This window comes from Notolabrus celidotus, chromosome 20 (genome assembly GCF_009762535.1).
Source record: "Notolabrus celidotus isolate fNotCel1 chromosome 20, fNotCel1.pri, whole genome shotgun sequence".
Taxonomy (NCBI): domain Eukaryota; kingdom Metazoa; phylum Chordata; class Actinopteri; order Labriformes; family Labridae; genus Notolabrus; species Notolabrus celidotus.
Window position 1 is genome coordinate 22,551,286 of NC_048291.1, and position 26,612 is coordinate 22,577,897.

The following is a 26,612-nucleotide window of genomic DNA, read 5'->3' on the forward strand; positions in this document are numbered from 1 at the left end:
TGTCCTGTGGTAGGAATTTTCAAGGTCTGTGTATTGACTCCAGTCACTCACGTGTAGCAGGGAAGTCATCCTCTGTGCCTTATGTGAGCAGCCAATGTGAGCTGGTTTTAGCTGTGTTATCCTACAGCGCATTGAACTGTGCTAACTTAACTGATTGTGGAATGGTTTAAAATGTTAAACTGCATGGACTAGCTTTGTGGAATCCGGAGCTGGAACTTTAAGATGTTTGGAGGCACTCTGTGTTCATGGTCAGAGGTTTATATTATCCTATACAAAAAACTGTGGCCTTTCTTATTTATATAATTTCCATTGCCCTAAGAGACATTGTATTTGCTGTTTTCACCTATTTCTACTGGATTTGCCGTCCTCCCCTCTTTCTCTGGTTAATATTCAGCGGTCTTACTGCCCTGTGCTGTCACAGCCAGTATTCCACCACCGGGAGCCCTGCCATGCTTGCAACTAAATTAGCTGTGTATCAGAGGGAAGAGCTCACTCTGCCTTCCCCAAACCATCTGCATAACGACAGACCCAGGGAGGACTGTACTATAAGAGAAAGCAAACACAGATACATAAAAAAAACCTGAAAGTTATATCTCTGAATTTTCTTGCGAGCTTCGACAGATTCTTCAACAGAAAGTAGAGGAAATATACAGAATGTACTGCATTATATCGATCATTTAAATGAGCATATCTGAAGTGCAAACTCACTTTAACCTGGCTTCATTATTTTCACATTACCTCCTTGACTTTTTTCCTTGATGTATCAAAGCACAGTCGAGACTATTCAGTCCACAGCTAGAGACGACCTTGTATTTGTAAAGGTGAGACAGACAGTAATTAGAAGAACTACAGTATATTTTGAATAGTGCATAACAGAAATTAACATTTCACATCCTCAAAGCATCAAAAACAGTCCGTGGAGTGTCTGGAAAACTAATCATCTAGTTTTACTTTTCTGAATACTTTAATAGTGTATTGATACTGGAGATGAAATATTATACCTTCTCAAATGTAGATATATGATCTTTCTGAACATGAACCAATAATGGACATAATGTTGGTCTTTGAAATCTTTGAAATACCTTTTCTTTCTGATTTTTCCATTGAAGAAACCTGAGCTCTTTTTGCATACCTGCAGTCTGCAAGTTTTTCCTCTTGCACCCTCAACTCCTTCTGACCCACTTGTTAAGCATGCCTAAAATATACAGCTGCATGCACCACAGCAAAACCAATCTGCTTTTACTTGTCACCTCTTGAGTTTCCATAACATATTGTATATCCATGCATATGCTGAGTGCATATTAAGGTCCAGCCTGTGACTACAGAGGAACAGAAACACACATTCATCTTTTGGAGTATGTGGCTGGGGATTTGGCTGAGGTGGTACAGGATATTATTATTTCCTTGTGTTTATAGTTGTTGTGGGTGGGTTGGCAAAGGCTTCATGTCACGGGCTGAATTTCCCTACAAATATAAATAACCTGCAGAAGGCGGTGGAGACTGGTGACTCAAAAAGTAAAAAGTTGAGAGTATTGCTCATTGAAATGCACAACAGATCTGAGTGATTGTAAGAAAATATATTTATATTTACACTGCAAGGAAAACAAATGCATTTAAAAAATGCAAAAACACTTTCCTATCTCACTCCTGGATCTATTCAATCTGTGGAGCAGCCAGCCTCCCCTGAAGTGAGAAGGTTTATGTTGATCCGTTACACAAACAGCCAAATGGAGCTGGAAGTATTTTCAAATGGAGTTGGACTGCTGAATCAGGCAGCACTTGTTTTTGTTAGTTTGCTCTGCCTTGTAGTATCTTTTTCTCTGTGCAGGTGATTTCTCCTTGTCTGTTTGTCTTGTCTTATCTCTCAGTGCCTACCGCAGAGGCTCATTTTATTCCATCAGGTTAATGCTCTTGACTGTGCTCTCTATCTTGACAATGCAGCCCAGGCCTCATTGGCTCAACTCTTAGATCGTATCGCCCCTGATTGCAGGCCGCAGTTGTCATTCATGCACTCCATTATTTCTTGGACCAACCTGCTGCACCTTTTCCTCGAAGCTCTGGGTCTTTGTAGTTGCAATTCAGCCTGCTGCAGACCCAGGATTGCTGACAGACAGTGCTTTCTTGCGATAAAGCGCTCGCCAGAAACCCACCCCATCAAGGCTCTTTTATGTAGGTTTAAATGGCGCTGGCATTGCGTGGGCTTGCACAGATTGTTTTGGCTGTCAGGGTTATTGTCTGCAAGCTTATGCAGAAAAATATATTGGCTGTGAATGACGGAAGTAAAGCTGAATAACCTGTTCCTATTTTCTATTCTTACTCTCCTGCCCACACAACTTTTGCTCCTGCTGTTTTCAAGATGAGGTTTTTGTGTACAGCTTTGAAAAATACATCCACAAACTACAGTTTGGAAAGTTTTTGGGGTCTCCTCCAAGCAAGTTTTACTAAAGATTCAAAGAGTTCATGTCTTTTGGCACTAGTCTAAAAGCCATTTACTTGTTCAGCATTGGACCTTCTGCTAGGACTCTCTTAAATTGATACCTATAAACGATAGTAATGCATTTCTGATGCTGTGTTTCACTCTCTTTGCAGCTTTATGTTTGTCCAGAGGCTGAATCAGCTTTTCACTACCATTTTGACTGCTCAGTCACAATAATAAGCCATAGTACATAGGCCCAGCTTTGCCATCTATTGTAACGGGGCCCTTGAGTCAGGTCCTTGTTAGCTGATGCACAATAAGCTCCAGCCTAATGAAGTGTAAACCAGAGATCTGGGAGGCTGCAAGGGGCATACATGAATATGGCCGGCAGCGTCAGTGCGCAGCAGAGAGCTCAATGCTAATGCTATTAGCCAGGAGGTCAGTCCATTTCGCCTTGCCCCTGCTCAGTTTATCAGCACTTCATAATGTAGTGGATGTAAGGGCATGGTGTTGACACAGCAGATCAAACTTGAGTGTGATAACTCTCCAAGAATGAATAGAGAGAGAAATGGGTTTACAACGAGTTTCACTGCAGCTGGCTTTGAGTGATCCCAGACCTCCTGCCCCCAGCATGCTTCCTCTGTGTAAACGGTCATCCACTGGAGAGCGTCACAGTTCTTTTGGGCCTCAGTCAGGCTGGCTTTCTGTATTTTTCTCTGCTTTCATTAACAGTCAATTTGTTACTGCTGCTGCCCCGAGGAGCTCCTCTTTAAGTCTTTCCTTACTCAGCTCATCCTTGTGCTGCTGATGAGTCTTAATATACAGATGGTCCACTTCACTCAACCTAATATGTCCCAGCACCCTTTAAGCTTTTAGTTGAACTATTTTTTTTTCTAATTCATCTTTATCACATTTTTGTACCTGCCTCAAGTTAAAGTTAAGACAGATTGAATGTGCTTAATGGTCAAATGTGAATATTTCTCTCTTAATATTTTAGAATCAACATTATTTAAGAATGTTTCTGTGAGATTCATGAAATGCAATAATCTATACCGTTCTTAAGGTTTTAGTAAGTCATTATTATACATAGCCCACCATTTCCCTATATGTTAACCCTATTGAATACATTATATTGCATACATAATGCATTGACTACTTGCAATTCAGAGAAAGAGCCATCATTTCACGATAGCTCTTTCTGATAGTCATGTTTCAGTGTTCTCCTGTGTTTGCTCGCACATCTGTGCACAAACACATAAATTAACCCTCGGCATGTTTGTCTTCCAGCCAACGCCAGGGCCTGTTTTCCTAAACAAGGTAACTCACCCGGCAAATGGCAACCTGCTTTTTTTTTTTATCATCCTTTGAGTTCATTCATTTTTCCAGTCACATATTTTTCATGTAACCATGCCGTCTCCTCCCGGCTGTCTCCCTTCCCTTCCTGTCTGCCTTCCACCTTGGGCTGTGTTGTCTGTCAGTTAGAGCTCGGACGAAAGGCCAGGGGCTGTCAGAGTGATGCGCCTCCTTAAAACTGGACAGCAGAATCAGAAACCTCCAGACAAGTGACAGTGAGAATATGTGAGGCAGAAGCAGATGGTGTCAGGGGATGGGAGGGAAAGCTCAGATAGATGGACAGGAGCTGGTATGAAACAGCCGGAACAAGGACAGATATGAAAGAAGTGTTTCGTCATGTTCCAACCGGACTTTCAATCACCTCAATTTTCCGGATCCTGTTTTTCTCTGTTTCCTAAGAAAACATGAAAGCCACTTAGATGACAAGCAGACATATCACAAAGGAATATCCAGCAAAGCAAATTCAGCTGGAGCCACTTCCTTTGATCTGTAGCAGAAGCATTTTACTTTTCTCATTTTTCTTCCCTTCAGAACTTGAAATCAATAATTCTGCAGGAACCGCTCTGTCCTGGTGGCAAATGGTTTAACATCCCATTCCATTTCTTCTCTAGTCCCTCTCTCCCTCTCTTCCTCTCTCTTCTGTCCTTTCTGTGCCTTATTTTTGCTATTCTCCTTCTTTCTGCTCCATTTGTTTCCACCTGTGTGTGCCTGCTCTGCGTGTTTGTGCATCTCCACCCTGAATCTTCTGCATGCTTGTGTGGTGGTGATTCACCTCTTTCATGCATTCTCTCCTACCCTTCTTTCCTTCCTTGCTTTCTCCTCCCTTCCCTTTTTTCTTACTGTCCTTTGTTTTCCTCCTCCCTTTTTTGTTCCTCGTCCCTCAGATGCCGGGAGCGTGGTGGCAGTCACATGATATCAACAGATGACTTGGAATATCCACGGGAGTACCGGACGCTTGGGAACAATGCTCGTCGCTTCTCCAATGTGGGCCTGGTGCATACATCGAGCACCGCCATGGAGTCAGTGCCGCCCAGAGTCTGGAGGCCCTTACAAACCTGCACAAGGCGGATATGGAGCGCAAGAGGGATGCCTTCATGGATCACCTGAAGAGCAAGTACCAGCAGCAGCAGCAGCAGCTGCAGCATCCGCACCACAGCCCTCATCACAACCCGCCATCACCCTCACCCTCCCACGCCAGCATGAGGGCTCTTCAGAGCGAGCCTGCACGGGAACAGGTATGCAGTTCAACACCTCTGAAGGGATTTCATCCTTTAAATGGTCTCTGACTAAGAATTAGGTTGAAATTTGATTAATATTATAATGTCATTATTCTAAACTCTTAAGTTGGGGGCTGATACATTTTTGGACATTGAATGTAATGGGAAGTGTAGTTTTTCAAATGAGTCTATGGTGACGTCATAACTTACCACACAATATTGTAGTTTTAACGTTAATTGAAGTGTCCCTGCTTATAATTATATACAGAAACACAGTTTAGCACTGAGATCTCAAAGCACCACAGCAAAACAACACTGATGTCAGTCATGAAACCTGCACAGAGATGATCATGCATGGAGGTAATGATACAACCGTAAGAGATGCAGTCTTGACATGTGTATCATAGTTTATGAAGTGCAGAGCAGAGACGATCCAGTCATTTTTATACCTCTGTGTCTTGCAAGCAGAGGAAATGTTCCTTGCTACATGTTGCATCATTTGACATGTAAGCATTATCAACTGTTTACAGGTATTTAGAGTAACAAGAAAAAAAAACATGTACCAGGATCTATATCCATGTTCCTAGTTCAAAATATGAAACCACAAATGGAAACATTTTCAACGAATCAATCTTAAAAGCAGGTCTGACCAAACTCTTTGTAGTTTTTACAAAGACCCAACATTAATCCACCTGAGCAAATCATTGTGCAGCATTAGCAAGCAACAGTTACTTCTTAAACAGACAGAAACCCTGAGCGGAGCCAGACTTGACTTTTCATATCTGGATATTTTCATAATATTTGATTTTAGTGGCTGCTGCAGCGGCCTGTATAATCAGATACTCACCCCCACTTGTCGTAGCCATGCTGCCAAGTTTTCAGTGTGTCTGAGTTATTAAAAGCTTCATCAACTTGACACCAGCAAGCTGTCTTTGTTCCCTGCTGCCAGGACCTGTAGAACTTTACGTAAGAGCATGACAGTTGAGGTGTGAGGGTAGACGTAAATATAAAGTCAGAATTAAACTTATTGAATGTACACACAACAGTACTGTGAGCAATATTCATCTGTAGTCTGTTTTAAAAAATTATTCTCCCAGAGTAGAGTTTACACTCTGACCGTGTTCACAGCCTCAGCAGCTTTCTATTGCTGTTTCCTATATTACTTACACACAAACACAAACACAGACTGTACCTTAGACAAACAGACAAACAAACAATCACTGTTGTTGTGAGCCCTCCTGCTATGTGTATTTAACAAAAGGGTAAATTCAGTGTAATGATGAGACAAAAGCACATTAGGGAAAAGGAGAGAGAATGAAAAAGAGAGAGCGTGCGAGCAATAGTGGGAGGGTGAAACACAGGTGGAGTCCATTGTGCCGTGGCAACGTTCCCCATAAATGACAAGTAGGGCTATCGCATTGCAAAGGTCAGGTTGTGTAAAGAAAGGAGGAATTGTATGAGGAGTGGAGCAGAGAGTGGAGCAACGCGTGGATGGCAGACAGTTTCAAAAAATATAAGAAGCAGCGAGTGGACGGATCCTGAAGTGACAGGGCATTTTCACTGCACAGAGGGAGGAAGCAGAGCCCAGGATTCCTTGTCATCCCGTGGATTGTGCAGAGCGTGGACTGAGAGGAAGGAGGGGAGGGCTGGGAGGGGGAGGAGGAGGAGCTGGAGAGGAGCGCAGCAGCTAGTCAAGCAGCCCTCCGCTCAATTAGCCAGCACCAGCAGGAACCAGCCACCCATCTGCGAAGGAGTTAATCGGCTGGTGTTGTAATGAATTAAATAAAGAGTATCCGCCGCATGTGCTACTGGAGAGCAAGACGGGAGTGAGGAGAGAGAGGGGGAGGGAGGGTAAGTGAAGCTGAGGGAGGGAGAGACAGGCAAAAACACGATGAGGACTCGCTGCACCTGACGGACAGCCGGGAATGACAGGAGTGTTGGACAGGCACAGGTACACTTGCAGGTGAGAGGAGAATGAAAGCTGGAAACTGGAAGCGGGAGACTGTTTTGTAGAGGTGTGTGTGGGGGAGGACAGGGATTTTCCAGCTGGGATTAGATTCCACGCCGTGTTGTGTTTGTTGTGGTTGTTGTGGTGACGGTGTGCATATGCTCAGCAGGCTAGACGAAGGCTGAGTGGACGATTCTGCAAACTGTACACAGAGCTTATTGTTGTCGGTTTGGGTGGATGTTGAGTTGTTGTGCAGAATAGTGGAGGTGTTTTTAAAAAGCAGAGTGAGAGAGGGAAGAGAGGATGCGGTAACGTTAAGACACAAGTAGACCTGGAGGATTGAGAGGGAAAGAGTAAGAATGATTGAGAACAGGGGAGGGTGGGGGTGCAGAGAGGATGACGACATGAGAAAGAGACGGGCGCTGGAGGAGGGGTGATGTGAGTGCAGGCTGCTTTACATGCAGGTCAGGTAATGCAGCTCCTCTCCGCGAGGCTACGTCCTTCTGTCGGCAACTCCAGTGAGCGCACATACACGACTGTGGGTTAAAATGTATACATCTGTGTCTTTACTTAGCAGTCAGAAAGGCATTAAGCCCTTCAGCCCTGAGATTAATCTGGTGTCTCAAACATGCAGCGCTAACATTGTCTCTTTGGGGCTCACAGCACATTTAATTTAACAGCAGGTTAAAAACTACAAGATTTAAATTTGATCCAAGCTCAGTCAAGAGTTTGATCTGTCATTTGGGATTACAGCTCAATGAGTTAGCTGGATAATGCTTGACAGCATGAAATAATGTCTTGAATATAATTTCTGCACAGGACAAATGCATCGGATGTACTGATGATCGCCAGGATGTAGAACTGTAAGGGGATAATAACATTTGAATAAGCCCACTTGAGTTTTCTCTCACACTCTCTCAGAGCTGCAATTGCAACTCTTAAGTCCAAGCTCAGTAGATCTTCCGCTGTCAGCAGAGCAACGGTTGCAACAACGTGCGGTGGTCAAGAGCGAATGTGTTTACTCTACCTGAAAACTGTGAGTAAGCCTCATTAAAGCAACAATCAGAGAAACTCTGGCAGAGACAGACACACAAGACCACAAATCACTTCTGCACCATTAAAGCCAGACCTCACAGTCATTTAGCTTTGTGGGGAAATAAAATCGTTTACACTGTCGGAATAAGTGAACAATTATTCATGGTGGATCAGTGTTGCCCCTCAGTTCAACAAAGTACAAGGACAAAGCTTAACTGGCTGACAGCACAGAATAATGACTGACACATGATGTGTTGTTGTACAACACGAGTCTGGTCTGAAACACCGTATGTGTCATGTTATCCTTGAAAGTGGCCCACTTTACCTATGACCTCTCACCTCTGAGCCTGACTCACAACAAGCTACTTGAGCACCCCCCTTCAGCAGCTGAGGTTTTATTAGATTCAGTACTCTCACAGTCTGGCAAAAAACATGGACCGTTCCCAAGTAAACAAGCTGGTTTGAGACTAAATAATAATGCACTAACTGGAAATTAATTATTTTTAAGTTGTGTAAATGATTTTATATTAACCCCTATGGAGAGTTTATCATTCAGACTTCACACAGACATGCAGGGTGTTCCCTGAACAGAACATAATACGAGATTTGCAAATAATGAAAAAAAGAGAAAAGTAAAAAAGAAAAAAAAAAGGAACAACTAGCCAAGAGACATAATTTCTCCTCAGTGACACATCAAAGAGTTGTCTTCAATAATAATTGCTTTGACATACGTTGGTAGAAATTTATATGCTGTGGGGAAAAGTAAGCATGGGCTGAGATTAGGCTCCGTATCATTTTCAGAGTCCCACTTGTCCCGGTGCCAGTGTGGCGAGGCTCTCTCAGATAAATGTTTCCCTTTTTTATTGTCTTTACATTTTAAATCATAAAAAGCACACAGTCCCCTCTTCACCAGCCAAATATTCTGTGGTGTGCACAGAATAAAACACAATAAAATGCCTCGGAGTAGCTGCTGTTTTTCAATATGCCGGTTATAATGTAGTGGCCATTATTTGTCTCAGAGAGTTCACCTCAGGTTTAACGTTAAAGTCTGTAGAGTTGAAACGGTTTGCATTATGTCATATCAGTCATAACATTATGACCACTTACAGATGAGGTGAATAACATTGATTATCTCTTTATAATGATGCCTGTCAGTGAAAGGGATATGTTAGGTAGCAAGTGAACATTTTGTCTTCAGAGTTGATGTGTTTGAAGCAGGTATAATTGGTGAGCTTAAGGATGGTGGGCGTCCTTGACAAGGGCAGAATTGTGATGGCCAGACGACTGGGTCAGAGCTTTTCTAATACTGCAGCTCTTGTGGGGTGTTCCCAGTCTGCAGTGGTCAATACCAACAAAAAGTGGTTGAAGCCATGGCTCAACTGGTGCATGTAGAGCAAGGGCTAGCCCGCAGGGTCAAACCTAAATAGCTGAAGACGTTAAAGCTAAATCTGGTGGAAAGGTGGCACAACCACGGTTTATTGTGTGTGGGACTGTGTAGATGTAGACCAGTAAGGGTGCCCATGCTCACTCCTGTCCACCAATGAAAGCAACTACTAGCATCAGAGTTCGATGTGCTGGACAAACAAATCCAATCCATGGAGGCCCCACCTCACAGCTAGCTTACAAAGCTTTAAAGATCTGCTGCTAAAATATTGGTGTCAGATACCAAAGCACACCTTCAGAGGTCTGCTGGAGTCCATGTCTCATTAGGTCAGAGCTGTTTTGAACCTTTTCTCACAAGAGCAGGACTTGCACCAAAATAAGGAACACCTCAAAATAAGATCTCCTCTTTCTCCGTCTAATTGTACAAAGACACTCATGCTTTTATTTTTTCTCATTCAGTCTATTTTGATGCACTTTTAACTGGTATCAGTCAGAGCTCCCTCCACAGACTCCAGCTGGTGCAAAATGCTGCAAAGAGCTCCACTCATTACCAACACATCACTCCTGTCCTTGCCAGCTGACATTGGCTGCCCATTTTGGGATTTTAAGATTTTATTGATTACTAATGTTTGAAACGGTCCAGCCCCAAAATATTAAGAGATCTTTTGAACCCCTATCTGCCTGGGCATTAGAGCCACAGGACTAGAGTTATCTCTGCCATTAACAATAAGACAGTCCACAGACTTAGCTTCCTTTTAATCTTCTCTTTAAACCGTCTTATACAGGAGGGTTTTTCTAAATCCTTAAATTATCTTCTTCTTTTTTGTCTTTTGATCAGCTGTGTTTTTATCAGCTTTCTTTTTACTTTGCTGCTTTTTGTTGAGAAGAACTTTGTTACTTTATTAAGAAAAATTCAAAAATAAATAGTTTATAATTATTTCGATATTTGGCAGGCGGTCATAATGTTAAAGCTGATCGGTGTAGTGTGTACAAAGAGGAAAGTTGACAAAGTGAAGTGTACTTTAACTTGGGGATGAAAAGAAAAAAATAACTGAAGTACTTCCTGTCCCTTTAAGTGGGCGTATAACCCCACCGAAATCTAAACTAACACTGGGTAGGTATTCTGTTTCGGTGTGTTCACTCTGAAAGTGACAAAGTGTACCAAAAACAATTACATTATTTGGAGTGTTCTGCTGCAGTACATTTTGCTGAATTCGCATTTTGCAATGCACAAAGGAAATGTTCCCACAGCTGGAGGATGGATTTTTTTAATAAACTTACTTTAAACTACAGCATTATTAATCAAGCCAAGGTCTAATATACAGATATATCAGACCATTTAATACTGCAATTGACCAACCACAGTCAAGTAAAAACCAAGCTGTGTATTTACCGATAATTATACTTTATCTTGCAATACAATCAAGCAAGAAGTTGCACTATCTGGCAGGCAGGAGAAGAGCAGAGTAAAAGAGGCTGTCTGAGAAAAGGCATCAGAGCCAAATGAGGAACATTAAGTGACAGATTAGATTACAATAAGGTAATCATCAGATGAAAATGCATCCTCTGATGCTTATGTTTACTGAAATGATCCTGGCCTTTGTTGCGACAGTATTAAAAAAGAAGGCTGATAATGAAAAATCATCAGCTATCATAAATCAAAACTTTGCTGTCTCTTTTTTTCACCCCTGTTCCAGGAGAGTAATGCGGGTCTTGCAGAGAGGCTGAATGGGCTGAATATTGCCTGTAGATAAGAATGAGACCTAGAATAAGAGTGGAGTTGGATTAGAATTAAAATTCATGAACTCTGCACAAACGTTTTTAATTTTCATTTCGTGTCATTTTGAGGTATTTCTGGGCCATCAGTGCCCTGGCCCAGTTTAAACTTTAGGGTAATTATGATTAAATGGAAAGCTCAAATCCTAAAGCAGCAGCCATCATATGAGCACCTTTTTCATACATGTCAGAGCAGCATAGAGGGTAAATGGACACATGAAATATACAGGCTGGTGAAAACACACAGGTGAGGTGGAAGGTTCGGATAAAAGATTCAGGGGGAGGAAAAATCCACATCTAGTGCTTGCTTGTGGTGGAGAAGTCTGGGAGAGAGGCCAAGTCTGGAAACCCAGAGTGGGCTCTTGTTTGATTTGATTCTCCCCTTTTCATTTCCTCCCCTCACAGCCAGCAGTGTAATCTTGTTTCAGGTGCGCTGTAAACAAGCGCCTGCAAAACACAGCCTCCCTCTGCATTAACACCAATCAAACTTAATGATTGTGGTTTAGATGGTCGCATTAGATGAAGCTGTCAGCAGTATAAATGAGTTTCATAACTAGCCTGTCAGAAAAGGAACAATTTACAAGGAAACAGTTTAGGAAATGCAACCGATAATGCGTTTAGGCGAAAAATGCATTGTTTGGAGACAAAGGCCTGCAGTCAGACTCTATGTCCTCTCCTGTCTAGCTTTTTCTCTGCACCATTCGTTTAAAAAATGCTTTGTTTTTGTCTGTGAACTTCAGCTGTAATGAGAGAAGTATGTATCTAACTTTTCTTTTTCTGTTTTCCTCTCTTTTCCAATTGTGTCCTTTATGAACTCCACAGCAACAGCCCAACTACTGGAGCTTTAAGGTCAGTATTGTGTGTCTCTGTATCCATTGTGTGTGTTTGTGTGTGCATGTGTGTGTTTGTGCTTCACGTCAGACTCCTTGGGCATCACTACCCAATCTCCTTGGTCCTCTCACTCATGCGACACCCAGCTCACTTGGCATCACTCAGCTCTTGGGGCAGTGTGTGTGTGTGTCTGTGTATTAGTGTGTGGGTTGCAATGGCAGAGGTGTCGGGGTTTGGCGACAGCTTAAACTTCTCCAGCTCCATTTAATCTGCAGAAGACGATTCTCTGGATTTATGATACCTCAGTCAGCTAGCATTAATGGCAAAAAGCCATGTGACCCTGTTGAAGTGTGACTCAGACTGACTGAGACATTAAGAAGACATTTCAGACATGCTGCTGAGGCATAACTGAAATAATGCTTTGACATTAACAGAGAGGCTTGAGTCATGGCCAGGCGGCTAAATGTGTTTTTACCCACAGGTTGCAGGGAGGACGAAGGGTTGTATTTACCCGGGAAGGCTAGCATTCAGAGATATTAGAGGTGTATTTGATATGTTACTTTTTTAAAGTGTTGAGCCTTTTTGTAAGCTCTGCACTGTATTTTGTATAACTTTGTTGTGGCATTATCCCTCATGGTAAATGTACTATCAAAACAAAGCTAAAGAATGTGTTGATGTGTGTAAGTGTGTGTGTATGAGGGGATGTGCCCAGGGCTTATCTGCGTTGTAGTCGACTCTGAACCCCTGCTCACATTTGGATGGGTTGGAAATGTCACTGAATATCAATAGCCGTTTACCCTGACCCATGGGGAAGGCTAAGCAATTTATCCCTCACCCCTACAAGGACTTTAGCCTCCAACAACAGTGATATGAAATAGAATTCAGAGCGCTGCCTGTCACATAAATCTGGTTCCTAACAGAACTATTTGGATCTGCAGGACTTCCAGGTGACAGGAAAGATCTTAAGGGTATAGAATAAATGTATCTTAGAGAACGGTACAGAACGAGCTAATATGATATGGTACGATGCCAATAAAATTCAATGTGACACGACCCCATACAATATGATTCATTATAATACTACACAATAAGATTCATTACATTACAATACAAATGCTGTGATACGTTTGGATGTGATCTGAAACAATATGCTAGGCCATGACTTGATAGGATGAGATAAGCTAGGCTAGAATGCAGTAAGATATGATACGATGTAATACGATGCAATATGGTACAATACCATCAAATACATTTTATTGCCCCTTAGGTAAATTTGTCAGGTACTTTAGTGCTTAATTGATCTGCAGATTTATTTTTGGGTGATTAGTAGCTCCATAAAATGTAAAAAAGAAAGAAAAATTTGTGAGACTGTCATCATTGTTCATTACTGCTAAGTGGACACTCTGGATAACTTCCATTGTCTGACTAATAATTCAAAACTTTTATAAAAGTGGACGTTTTTACTCTTTTTTTTCTAATGACAAATTGGCTTAAACAATTGTTATTTTTGCTAATTGGTTTAGATTTTTCTGAGACTCGATCAATTGCCTCATGTAGCTGCTCTAAAAACAGTCTTATCTCTCTTTGTACTTTCCAGTACACCAAGTTGTGTTAATCACTCCAGTTGCTCTGCAGCAACATAGAAAAGCATCAAGTGAAGTTCAATCACAAAAAAGAGAGACTGACTGTATTTATTGGCCCCACACAGAGCTACAGGGGTAATAAATATGGTATGAAAAACCTAAATGCTCCGTGTGGTAACGGATCTAAAGCTATTTGCTTTCAACACACACTCTATATCTGACACCTCATCCAGCTCAATTTCTTTCATTTTGGATAAAGGTTTCTGAAAGCCCCATCGTGCTCCCTCATCCCATCAGCTCTGATCTAAGCCCCAGTCTCTCTCTGGATTCACCTGCTGGCTGAGAATAACCATTGAAAGAAACTATTATGATTGCACCTCACTATTTATTGTTTTTTTTACCTGTGGAAAAGAATATGTATATTGAGGATATTATTAGAGAGTAGGGTACTAAAAAACGTACTTCAAAGAAACCATCTGGAACATGCAGGCTCCTGTTATGTCTCCAGGCTAATGTTTCTATTTTCCTATCAGACAAGAGCATCACTACCAGCAATCTTCACCACCATCTGCAATCTGAAAGACCTGCTTTTGCCTTTAATCCTTCTGAGCAAAACGCTTGCACTGACGCACACTTCACAGCAATTTGGCAAGACAATTGGTTTCGCACATTGAGGACTCCTGTTATTATAAGGAGACAGGACTCTAGGGGTGTTGAGGGCTGGGGATAATGTGTCCGGGCAGAAGATTAGAAAAGATGGAGAGAAATAATGACAGAAGGGGAAGTGCAAGACGAGACAAACTGATGTGAGGAACGGATTGATGTACTGAGCCGTTTTCTCACTCTATTTTCTAAGAGTAAGAGCTGTGAACCTTTTGTTGCGTGAAAAAGAGCTAGGTTAGTGGTGAAGGGATGAAATATAGTCTCAAAATCCTAGAGAGTAGATGGCAGGAGCACGAGCATGACACCTGAATGCAACTTTGTCCTGAGCCTTGAGAGACAGAGGTGTATGGAGATGTGTTGATTGAAAGCAGCTCAGCGACAATGAGGAGTGAGCTCTAGGAGAGATTGGAGGGAAGAAATGAGTGACAGTGGATGAAAAGCAAGGAGAGGAAGACAGACACCTGCTGACAAAGACAGACACAAGCTTTTGACAAAAGGATCATAAGAATGAGGAACAAAAAGGCTGCAAGAAAAACCCCAGATGAGATGGGGAGAAGGCAGGAGGGGTGTGCTATTAAAATTTGAATGGCGGGCTCTCTCAGATAATACCAAGGGGGAAAACACTTCATTGACATTTTACACAGATCAAGCTGTCTTTGACATTTCTGGAATATTTGTCTTTACTCAAGTCCAAATTAATATCGGTCACTTTACAGGGAAATTAGAAATTCAAAGGATCCCAGCACCTTTTGAACGGTCTGCTTACCCCTGGTTTTAGGATTTAATCATCAAGTTTAGTACTGTGCGCCTCTGTGTTTTGCGCCAGTGTTTAGTTTTATACAACAGCAGTATTAGATATAAATATTTTAACTAGCTCCCTGGAGTACAGATTATTTCACAGCAGCCATGTGGGAAATTTTACCACATGGCTCCTTATCGAAATTCGATTTTTTTTTTGGCCGTATTAGAAATCTGTCCCAGAGCTGGATCATGTTCAGAGCTTTGTGAACTTACAATTATTTTAAATAGATCATGGATAAATACACAAATAACCGACTAAGACCTTTCAATTTATTTCATTACACTATGAACTCCATGTTGAGAACTTGTCCTGTTAGTCCTTTGCATCTCTCACAGAACTCTCTGTAGTTAAACTGCAATTCAATTTTTTATCGACCAGACACAGAGAAATCCTCTTTTGACTGTTTCTAAGGGCTTCAAGAGGATTGCAGAGAAGTGAAGTAGAATGTGGATCGACTTTGATGCATCCCCCAAAACATGATAAAAACAAATCCCAGAAACACTATCACTTGACCTTAAAAAAATTCTAAACGGAGCCTTCCAGTGTTTGTTAGTGTGAGTGTACCAGCACACAAGACAAGAAAAGACATGGTAGGAGGTTGCAATCGAGTTTAATGCAGCTTGTAGCCTCAGGTCTGTTGTCAGGCTGCCGTATCCGGCTTTTCACCACATTTGTTTCTGTTCCTTGTAAGATCATCCTGTTCCCTACTTGTTCTCTCTTTCTCTCACAGTGCCCGTATAACCGGGGTAGCGTTTTCGACAGTAATTGAGTGCCGTTGAAAAAGTCTAGATCACTCTAAAAGAAAAGGTTTAGGTGGAGAGAGGGCAGGAGGGAGGTGTAGAGGGAAGACTGTGGAAAAGAACATTAGAAGGAGGTAGAGTCAGTTTCCCCTCAAAAGAGGCGATGAACACAATCATGTATAACCTAGGCAGTCTGGCAGGACCAGATGCACGACCAGATGGTGCATTCACATATAATATTTACAATGCAAAATTACTGCACAGGGATATTTTCAGTTTTCATTTCACATAAACCCTCAATATGGAACTCAGTGTTTGGAGCCTGTTGCAGCAAGGCAAGATGACAAAGAATATATATGCTGACATCTGGGGGAGTTGCTCAGATTTATACATCCGGGGTTTAATTGTTGTGTTCAGCAGCGCATTCATAGAAGTTGCAGAATGAATGGAGCATGACTCACTTTGTCTGAACAGGTCTTTTTGCAGCTGGATCAGAAATGTAAAATTAGACTCATGAAGACATCGTGTGATGCAAGATCATTCCTTTATTCCTTTATCCCTTTATTCAGATCCCCATTAGCTGCCACTAACGCAGCAGTTACTCCTCCTGGGGTCCACACACAACAAACACAACATAAAAGATATAAATAAAATACAAAAACATAAAATACAACAAACATCTCAAAGAATACACATAATGGATGTAATGTAAACGTTCCCATGAATCAATATCACGAAACATTACATAACATCACATCAGACGAAAATGAAGTGTTCACTGAAGTTCATTAATGTTAGGGTTATGTTAATGTTCCTTTTAGAAGTCTTTTAAAACTGGCCTTGCTGGGTGCTTCAACTATGATAACTGGTATAGATGGCTCTGCACATTACAGATCTGCACACCGCATCAGTTCTGGGTCTTCCCTTGACTAAATAACCCTTATTCAAGCAGCAACATATTCACATTTCTTTTAGCTCTTCATAGAAAACTCCAACAGCTTACTTAGCTTTGAAGTAATATCCTCACATGATATAAAGGACGAGGACAAATGAAGGTTTCTTGAACAACCATGCAGTAAAAACTGAACAATTACTTTCAGAAGAATCCCCTTGAAATGTTAATAATATTGAAACAGTCATTTCAGAGATTATATTTCATACTAAACACTCAGTGCATTCCTGTGCCGTGTTTTATTCTGGGCTTTACTTTTGCTGAGTCATGGGGTAAGGCTCAAGATTCAAAGTTGGTCAATTACTTGTCAGGCTTATTTTCTACCTTTAATATTGGTATTTAGAAGTGTTTTAAAAAGTGTTGTTGTTTCCATACAGCATTTAATGCCCTTGTGTTTTTCAAACCTAATTGTAGCTGCCCCAGAAAAAGGACACAGCAATACGTGTGTCTCTGTTGGAGTTTCTGCTGCCTGTGTTTTTGTTCAGAGTGGTCACAGTTTAGATAAATGACCCTATTAGAAGACATGCTGGGGGTTATCTGTCAGCATCACTATCCCTTGGTGTATCCAGACACCGTCTTCTACCTCTACCACTGAACACCACCACTGTTATCTGTGTGTAGGCGTTTATTTGACTGAATTATGTATGATAGTGGGAGAAGAAGTGTGCATTATAAAAGGGATTGTTCTGCCTCTCAGTTCTGATGTTTGTAACTTTCCTTGTAAACACATCTGATAAAGTAGCAGGGAATTTATAAAGCAAATCACCAATGACACTGGAAGTGAAATGTTGCTACAGCCCATTTGGCTAGTTAACCGCAGGAGTAGAAAAATAAGTTGTTTAATTGATTGGCAGAAAATTAATCCTTGACACTCGTTTAAATTAGTGATTAATGGACATGATTAATTACTTAACCTATTAATAAGCAACAAGAAATCATGCTGACAGCTCTGAGAGGCTTTACTTAGACCCATCAGGGCTCTAAATTCAACTGTCAGGATGCTAACATGCTCACAGTGACATCATGCGTATCTCAAACTAGTGTGGTGTTTATCCTGTTCACTCATTTTTAACAAGCAAATAAGCATAAGCTTTGTGAAGTAGAGCTGAGGCTGACTGTGATCAGTTCATTATCTTTGTAGATCTTCGGTCATGAACTACAATATTTAACAGGTTGAACAAAAAATGTCCATATCCAATTTCATCACTTTCAACACTTTTCAGCCATCTTACAGTTGAGATATGTTCCCCTGTTTTTACATATTAATTAGTAAATTGCTGAGAAGTTTACAGAACAAAAACATCTAGGTATATGTCATCTTTTGTTGCAGTTCTAGTTTAATGAGCAAAATTTGCTCTTGTCTTAATTAACAAAGTCATCAATGGTTGAATGAGTGTGTTCTTTAAAGTTCTGCAGGGGGTCGATGAGTGCAGAGATGGCCCTCTGTGCTCATTGCCTCTGTCGCTCCTACATTAATTACATCCGACTATGTTTATTTGTTCACTCATAGTAATAAAAGGCGCATATAAATACAATTCACAACATAAACACTGCCCGATTAACACAATCCATAAGTGAAAAGAGCTTTCAGGAGAGTAACTTTATTGCCTGCCCCTCTCTTGTAACAGCGATCTTATATACATTAGCTCTGTGCTGCAGTTTAACTCGGGCAGAATGAAAAGAAAAAATCTGGTAAGAAATGTGTTGTGCTCATGGTGTGAGAAGGAGGAGACAGTTACTGTACTGAGGGTGTGTCTGCCTCTGTCATCCAAACAACCAGCAGATAGCATTCTGGGAGCTCATTACAGCAGCCTGCGAGCTGTAGGAGAAGCTACAGCGATGGGGGGATCAGGGAGCCAGTTCAGTGAGCTCAGTCCCAGCTGCACTAACTGTCTCTCAGCGGGAGACGCCTGGGCACAGGCCAGCAGGATAAACCCACAGTGACAGCCCAGGATTTGCATGAGCTTCTCTTCCCACCCCACGAGCACTTGTTTAAAGTTTGTTGCCGCACAGGGACAAGAGTTTGGATGAGCGTTTGTGGGAGGTGTGCAGAGCCGAGCAAACATGACATAACTTATGCTAAGCTGGAGCACAATTTTAAGCTTCATTTGCTTCTTACCGACCATAGGTGATTCATGAAAGCCGGCCCCCTGGAGTCCTGCATGATTTGGGAACAACGTTTTTGTGTTTTCCTGCTGCAGTATTCAACTGAAGTTAGATACTGTGGCGCTAGTTAATCTTAGTGAATGGCTGATGACTAAACTATTGTCACGGTCTTTTAATCTTGTTATGTGGTTCATTGTGTGATGTCTCATTGAGTGCTCACTGTCCCTTTTCTAGTTGGTCTTTATTTCATAGGCCCCATCCAATCCATTCTCTCCGCCTTGATTTCCTCTCTAATACATGTTCTCTTTTCCAGCAGAGCCGCAGTCCCCGGCATTCCCAGTCTACCCAGTCTGGGCTTGCTGACCAGGCCGCCAAGCTCTCCTTCGCCTCCGCTGAATCCCTGGAGACCATGTCGGAAGCCGACATGCCCATTGGGTTCAACCGGATGAACCGTTTTCGCCAGAGCCTGCCGCTGTCCCGCTCCGCCAGCCAGAATAAGCTGCGATCTCCAGGTTAAGATTTGATGCTCTGCTGGCAGGCTCTGTCACAACACGCTGCTGGGACTTAAGGCAGATTTGCAGTTGTCACTTTAAGTCATGTAGCTGCGAGAATGAAGAGCTGTACTTAAAGAGGGAAGGAAGAAGAGTAACACTCTCACCTCATTTTCAGTAACAGTTTTCAAACTGTGAGGTTCGGGGCTGTAGAGAACTCTAGAGCTGTGAGTTCAAAGATGACAAAACTTTTTGAAATAGTTGAAAACATAAACAACTTCATGTCATTATAGTCGAGACAAAACACAGTCATGATACAGCCATGCAAAGTTTGGGAGCACAGCTATTTTACATACTTATTTCAGCATGCAATGTTTACTGTAATACCACAACAATATCAGAGGGGATGTGTTTGTGCAACCCTGAGAGTAAATAACAGAGTGGAGGTCAGCTTTACTACAAAGAGACCTCTAGGGTGTAGAGAGGATTAGGGTGGAGCTAGCCCAAACTCATAAAGACGAAGGTGTGGCGTTGCATCACCTGCAGTGAGATGAGACAATGGCTGTGAAGCTGAAGTGGCAGTGACTGATGTATCCAGACAGAAGTAGAGCAGCAAAGCCGCCAGTCTCTTCTCTCCATGTCTCCATACTAACCACTCTGTTTTCTTCTCTCCCCAACTCGTCTGTGATATCGCACTTCTTTTACTTGACTTTTAATCACTGGCTTTTCTTTGCTTTCTCTGTTGTTTTGTTTGTCCCGCCGTGTATGAAGATGAGTTTTCAGGTTAGTCAGGCATCAGACTCACCTTTACCTACAAAATCAAGGGTCTCAGCATCTGGCAAAGTTTTCAATGAAGTGAAACATTTTTCTGTAAACTAAATATTCATGATGACTTTTTGATTATTGATGGGAGGAAAAAGTTTTATTCATGAAATAGTAGTGGAAAAATTCCACCTCCCTTAGGCACGAATCATTGCACCTTAGCTGTGAATTCTCACACAGCTACCACAGTCTTTTCTCACATCAAGAAAGGAAAACTGGTTTTTACTCTGTGGATGATGATAATTCATGGTAATGACTGATGAAAAACGAATTACATGGACAAATGACAACACATTTTCACCACATGGCCAACAAGGCCAAGGATCTTCGCCCGTCTTTCACCGTCTGCTTAATTGTCTCTTGTCTTATTCTCCAGGTGTACTGTTCCTGCAGTATGGAGATGAGACACGCCGCGTGCACATCACCCACGAGCTGAGCAGCCTGGACACACTGCACGCTCTCATCGTACACATGTTCCCTCAGAAGCTAACAGCAGGTATGCTGAAGTCGCCCAACACGGCCATCTTGATCAAAGATGAGGCACGCAATGTTTTCTACGAGCTGGAGGACGTTCGGGACATCCAGGACCGCAGCATCATCAAGATATACCGCAAAGAGCCCATCTACGCTTCCTACCCTGCTGCTGCACACCTGGCTAACGGAGACCTGAGGGTGAGCAGAGAGCGGGGGATTGGGGAAGTCAAAGAGAAAACAGTGTTATTTTAGAGAGAGGAGAATCCTGTCTGATCTCCCTGTCTCTTAGTCCGATGTTTGACAACTGAGCTGTCAGTGAGTACAGCAACATTTCCGCGCCTCTACATATAAAGAGGATTAGTGTGCTTCTTTAGCGAGTTAATAGTGTGTTTTGTACTTCATTGTAACTTTGACAGGCTGTTTCGACGTATATGGGTTTGCAATTTAACAGGTATTCCTCCTGGAAATGTAGTTTCTTATCTTCAAGTAGGCCATCTGTTGCTGTGCAGACACCAGAGAAGAATGTTCCTCTGTGAAATGAGCATATTTTAACATCCGAAGCTATTTCTGCTTCACTGATGATCAAGGAAGCCTGGGGGAGACATTTTTTTAATTATTTTACACAAAACCCTGCTTACCATCTGCATTATTCACACAATACAGAGAAGACGACTGCTATTAACCGTACAAACAGGCCGTGAAAAACCACAATTATTGCTGTGCACATTGTGTTTGCATGTACTTTGCTGAATGTATGACTTGCTTGAATGCTTGAGTGTGCCTGCACATCGAAAGCACAGAAAAAGTTGAAGAGTTAAAGAAAGAGAGCTTTTCAACACCTATGAACTGCAGATCCACACTTACAGTCTGTACTCAAATTGAGTTTGATACCAAGACCTTTTAAAGGCATCATTCCAAACTACATTTCGCTGCACAAAACCAAGAATCACCCACCAATTATCCATCAGCTCATTTAGTGTGAAATCCATCTCTGCCTGTCTTTAATGGAGACAAAGTCTGCAGAAAAAGACATGTAGTAATGGACTTCTCTGCATGTTTTGCACTAATACTGGTTTGTGGAGAACGTTTAGCTTTGCTTTTAGCTGCTTTGTTGCGTGTTCATGTGCTCAAATAGCTTGTGCAAACAAGAGACCTCATGTAGTAGTGTCTGCATAGTGTATATGCATTTGTCCATGGGCATAAAATGTCCATGGACAAATCCATAAAACTTGTCTTGCTCTGTTTTGTGTATGTGCTTGATGTTGTGCTACATGACAAGGATAGCTCAAATGCTCAGAAGCGAATAAACAGAAGAAAGACTTTAATGAGCATAAAAACAAATTATGAGCAGAGTATGCATTTCAGAGCCAGATAAATTAGAAACATTGCTACAGCAGAAAAATAAAGACAAGGATTGTTCAAAGAAACACTTAAGACAGTTTATGATGCTCAGCAATAAAAAGTAGAAGAAAACAGCAATGTTAGAAATCTGGTTTTCTTTAGAATGATTTATTGTTTTGTCTTCTGCATCCTGTCGAATTGAATGAACACAGTATTGTAATATTAATCTATAAATACATGAGAAAACAAGTGAAGGAATACAAGATAACTTTGTTAGAATTAGAGGTATAAACTCCTTAAATCTTCACACTCCGTTTAGAAACAGTAAGTTATTCTTTCAGTAGCTGATTGAATAAAACTAGAAACAATCAAGAACATTTCTGAGAACAAATCTGCAATGGCAAGAATAATTGTTCTTTTGAAACTTCATCTTTTTTGGCGTCTGTAGACTATGACAGCCTGCCTACTGTCAGTCAGATCTTCTCGTCTTCTCGTCAAACTGACGCACAGGAAACACGGCGCTGTCATCCATATGTCTCCATGGTTACCATCACCCCTGCTTGATCTTTTTCAGAGAGACATGGTGTACTCCTCTCGGGACTCCTCCCCAACTCGGCGCCTCAACACCCTCCCATCCTCCACATCCTCAGCATCCTCTGGCTCCCCGTCCCGCTCGCGCCTTTCCTACAGCGGTGGCCGTCCTCCATCTTTCGCCGGGTCACATTCCCCCCATGAACAGCAACGACATCCCCACCATCCCTCAGCTGGCCATGGTGCCAACGTAGGCCTGACTCCCTCACCCAGTGCCATCCTGGAGCGCCGGGACGTCAAGCCTGATGAGGAAGTTTCTGCAAAAAATATGGCCCTGATGAAGAATGAAGGATTATATGCAGATCCCTACAGCCTGATGCATGAGGGCCGCCTCAGCATCGCTTCCACCCAGTCGTTAGCCACACTCGGAGACCCCTTTAGCTTCCCTGTTTCCGGTGGCCTGTACCGCCGAGGCTCTGTGCGCTCACTCAGCACCTACTCAGCTGCAGCTCTTCAAGGGGACCTAGAGGACTCCCTCTACAAGCCTGGAGGTTCACTCTACTCTGATACATACTCCTCAGCAACACTGGGCATGGGTTTCCGCATGCCACCCTCATCCCCGCAGAAAATCCCGGACATGCAGCTGAGGGACAGGGACTCGTACTCCAACTCACCCAGCAGAGCCTCACCTGTCCGGCAGTCCTTCCGAAAGGACTCCGCCTCCTCCTCTGTGTTTGTAGACAGTCCGAAGTCAAGGCCCAGCTCTGGTTCAGAGCCTCTGTGTCTGACAGCTGGACCTGGGGAAGGCGGCAGGGCTACGCCTGGCTTTAGTTCCTCGATGTCTGGACAAGACCCGGACACCAGCAGGTGAGTATGAGTCAGTGTTGTCTGGTGTAAAAAAGGATCTTTGTCTTCTAATTCAGCTTCTTAGATCTACCGGAACACAATTTTCCACCAAGAATGAAATTTGATTAAACCACTCTCTCAATTTTAATGAGGATGATCAGCAGAATATTATGTCTTAAACTTTAAAAAGTTGGATGTTTTTCTTTGATTGTGACTAACTTAATATCAAATCCATAGCTTGACAAAGTTTACAGGCACATTTAAATCTCTATCAATAACTATGCAACAATGAATTACAAATCTATAAGGCAATTATTTTTCAAAATCTTCTGTGTGACTCCTCTTCGTTTGGTATCACATCTGTGGCATTTACTTCTGCAGAGATCAACGTCTGGAGCGCATGGAGGCAATGGAGAAGCAGATAGCCAGCCTTACTGGCCTCGTCCAGAGTGTACTGACCAGAGCACCAGACAGTGACAGCACGTAAGAATCTCCATTATACCCCATTAACCCTCTAAAAGTCCCAGATACAGCTTCAGCTCAGACACATCAGCAGCATTATCGACAGGAACAGCAGCGGGCTATTATCCGAGCCATTATCAGCACCATAGCAGTGAAGTGGTTCACTATTTAGTGTGAGCACAGCAAAGGCACAGACCACTAAGCGTAACTGTGGGGCACAGTGCTATTGATTTATGCACCGATACATAGAGATATGTGAGATAGCTTTGCAGTAGAGTTCCTCATTACATTGAACATCGTTATCTCTGCACCTTTAAGCACCAACAGGGGCTCATTAACAAGGGGAGCACTTGTTAATGTAATCAGTCTGATAGTGCCAGTAGTAGTGCTGTTAGCGTAAGCACTGTAATTGCCTTGCCCTGTGGCCGTTGATCCTCAGATGCGGCCTGCTGCGTCTCTGCATGATGGCCGGCTGCCCTCCGGACCAAGGGACGGAGTTCTCACGGCCATTACCTTTCTCTTCCAGCGAGAAGACCGAAACCAACAGCGACGGCTCGGCCACTGGACGTGAGTACAGCAGCTTATCTGTGAACCGTCTAGTAAACCTTTGTGTCACTTACCCTGCTGTCCTGATGAAATTGTGCCGTTTAAATTTTCCTTTTATTGTTTCCTTTTCCTGATAACAGAAAAGAGGGTATTGCACTCAAACAAGCAATGATGGAGACCTGCTGGTTTCATATACACTTACCTCAACTTGAAAACTCATAAGTTGGTGATTGAATCCCTCTAGTCCTGTATTTATGTTTCCTGTTGTCAAATAATGCTAACAAAGACACATTAAAATTATGGGTACTATTATTATCAGCCATGTACTGAATAATAACAATAAGGTGAAGATAAGGGGCGAAAAGAAGAATCTTGTATTCTTCAAAGTAAACAGTTGGATTGTTGTTCCACCCACGTTATGAACCGACAGAGCTCAAAGAACACAGAGAAAAAACACATCACAACTTTTATTTTTATTGGAATACCCGCTGGTGCACATGTGTGTTACCATGGTTGCCAAGTGATTTGCCAGAACATGCAGCCTAAATTAACGATACACTAAAGATTTTTTTATTTGAAGATGACTTCCTGATGAGTTCAGAATCAGCAGCTCAACTCCTGAAGTCACGCTGAAATCACACTGACACAGTAAAGCATTTACAGTGGGCGGTTTGTTTTATCAGCAGTGTTTGCCTGGGAGCAGACCGAGACACACCTTTAGCCCTTAAGTTTGACTGACGGCTTTGAAATCAGCCCAGATAATCTCAGCTAAACAAACAAGACAAGACACTTTGTTTTAACTCGCCTTAAAGAGCAGAAAAAGAAATCCTTAAAAACTCACCAAGAAGTCAGGCGAGACATCTGCCTCTTTCATCTCTCCTTCTCTGTCACTCTTTGTGTCTTTTTCCAGCTACTGAACTTGAAAGTTTAATTCCCAATGATTCTTTCACCTCTTGAAGACTAAAAAACATGGACTCAATTTTTTAAACTTGCTAAAAGTTTAAACCATTGTCAGACTTTAGAGAAACACACACTCTCATTCCTGGAAAGACTCATGAGTTTTCTTCTCTTCAGTCAGATGAGAGAATACTAAACTCATCAATTAAACCAGTATGGAGATATTTCTAGAATCATCACCAAACACTATGTTATCAGGCAGTGAAAAATGCTGCCCAAGCTCTATCAAAAATCAACCTGTACCCTCTTACAGTTTGTTTGTTTCTTTAACACCTTTCAACAGCTCCAAACATACATGACTGTAAACATAACCCCTTGGCATGGTAATGAGACAGCTTTGGAGTATTTTGAAGGCTTCTTTAAACTTAAGATTTACGCTTTGCTGGATCCACAGAGAAGGATTTTGTGTTTTTGTGTTCTCACAAACAAACATTTATCAGCTGTGAATTTATAAGATACTGACAGGGATCATTTTCTCAAGGGGATTAACCTAGTCAAGAAGAATAAGTATTTCTGAATAAAACCCTTTCATCTTCCTGATGTTTTCATTCCTCTCATCCCTCTTTGTTCTTTTTTCCTCCTCTGTACATAATTTTCAGACCTTTTTTTTCTACCAACATACAAAGCTTTTCATTGCCAGACCTTCACAGGGCAATTGCAAGCTTCTCACAACTTGATACTTTGCCAAAAGAAAAAGGCATCACATCAGTCATTTTCTCCATTGTAGTCCATAAAAATTCCGTCCAGGGTCATCATCTGTAAATTAAACTTTTAAGACGTCTAGCCGGTTGTCTCTTTCTTTCTCTCTCTCTCTCTCTCTCTCTCTTCTCTCTCTCCTCTCTCTCTCTCTCTTCTCTCTCTCTCTCTCATCCTCTCATTAATTCCTCGGTAACGGGCTCACTCTTTCTACATTCCAGCTGGACGGCTGAAGAAGAAAGGTAGTTGCCATCTCCTACTCTATCACCCTTTTTATTTCTCTATCAGACATCCCTCATGGCTCTCCGCTCTCTGTATGAGTGTGGGTTGTTGCTGGGTAGCTGGCGGTGTCTATCCTCACGTTTTCCTCCTGGCTGGTTTCCCAGGGAGCAGACCACCCCCTCTCTCGTCTCGTCTCTGTTTCTACCTTTTGAATTTCTGCTTGGTTTTTCCTTTGGGAATTCCAGAGGGTTGTTCTGTCACACACAATGCACTCCTTTGTAAATGTGTAAGAGTGTACGTGTGTTCAGGACGCAGATGTGTCTGTGAGAATAGCTAGCTGTAACTGGCCATACTCACAAAGCCCTGTGTTAAGATAAGAGCATGGTTCTCCCCCTGTGTGTCACTTCTTAATAGACTAA

At 42.2% G+C, this 26,612-nt stretch overlaps 1 protein-coding gene across 1 annotated transcript in view; it reads left to right on the top strand.

Annotated features, from left to right (window-relative positions):
* Positions 1-4,839: 4,839 nt before the first annotated feature.
* Positions 4,840-26,612, top strand: part of si:ch211-278a6.1 (SRC kinase signaling inhibitor 1) — a 44,934-nt gene continuing 23,161 nt past the window's right edge. Inside the window, 7 exon segments of the mRNA XM_034711492.1 lie at positions 4,840-5,004; positions 19,122-19,317; positions 20,495-20,790; positions 22,508-23,331; positions 23,692-23,793; positions 24,212-24,339; positions 26,193-26,213. Coding sequence (XP_034567383.1) covers positions 4,840-5,004; positions 19,122-19,317; positions 20,495-20,790; positions 22,508-23,331; positions 23,692-23,793; positions 24,212-24,339; positions 26,193-26,213 — 1,732 coding nt within the window.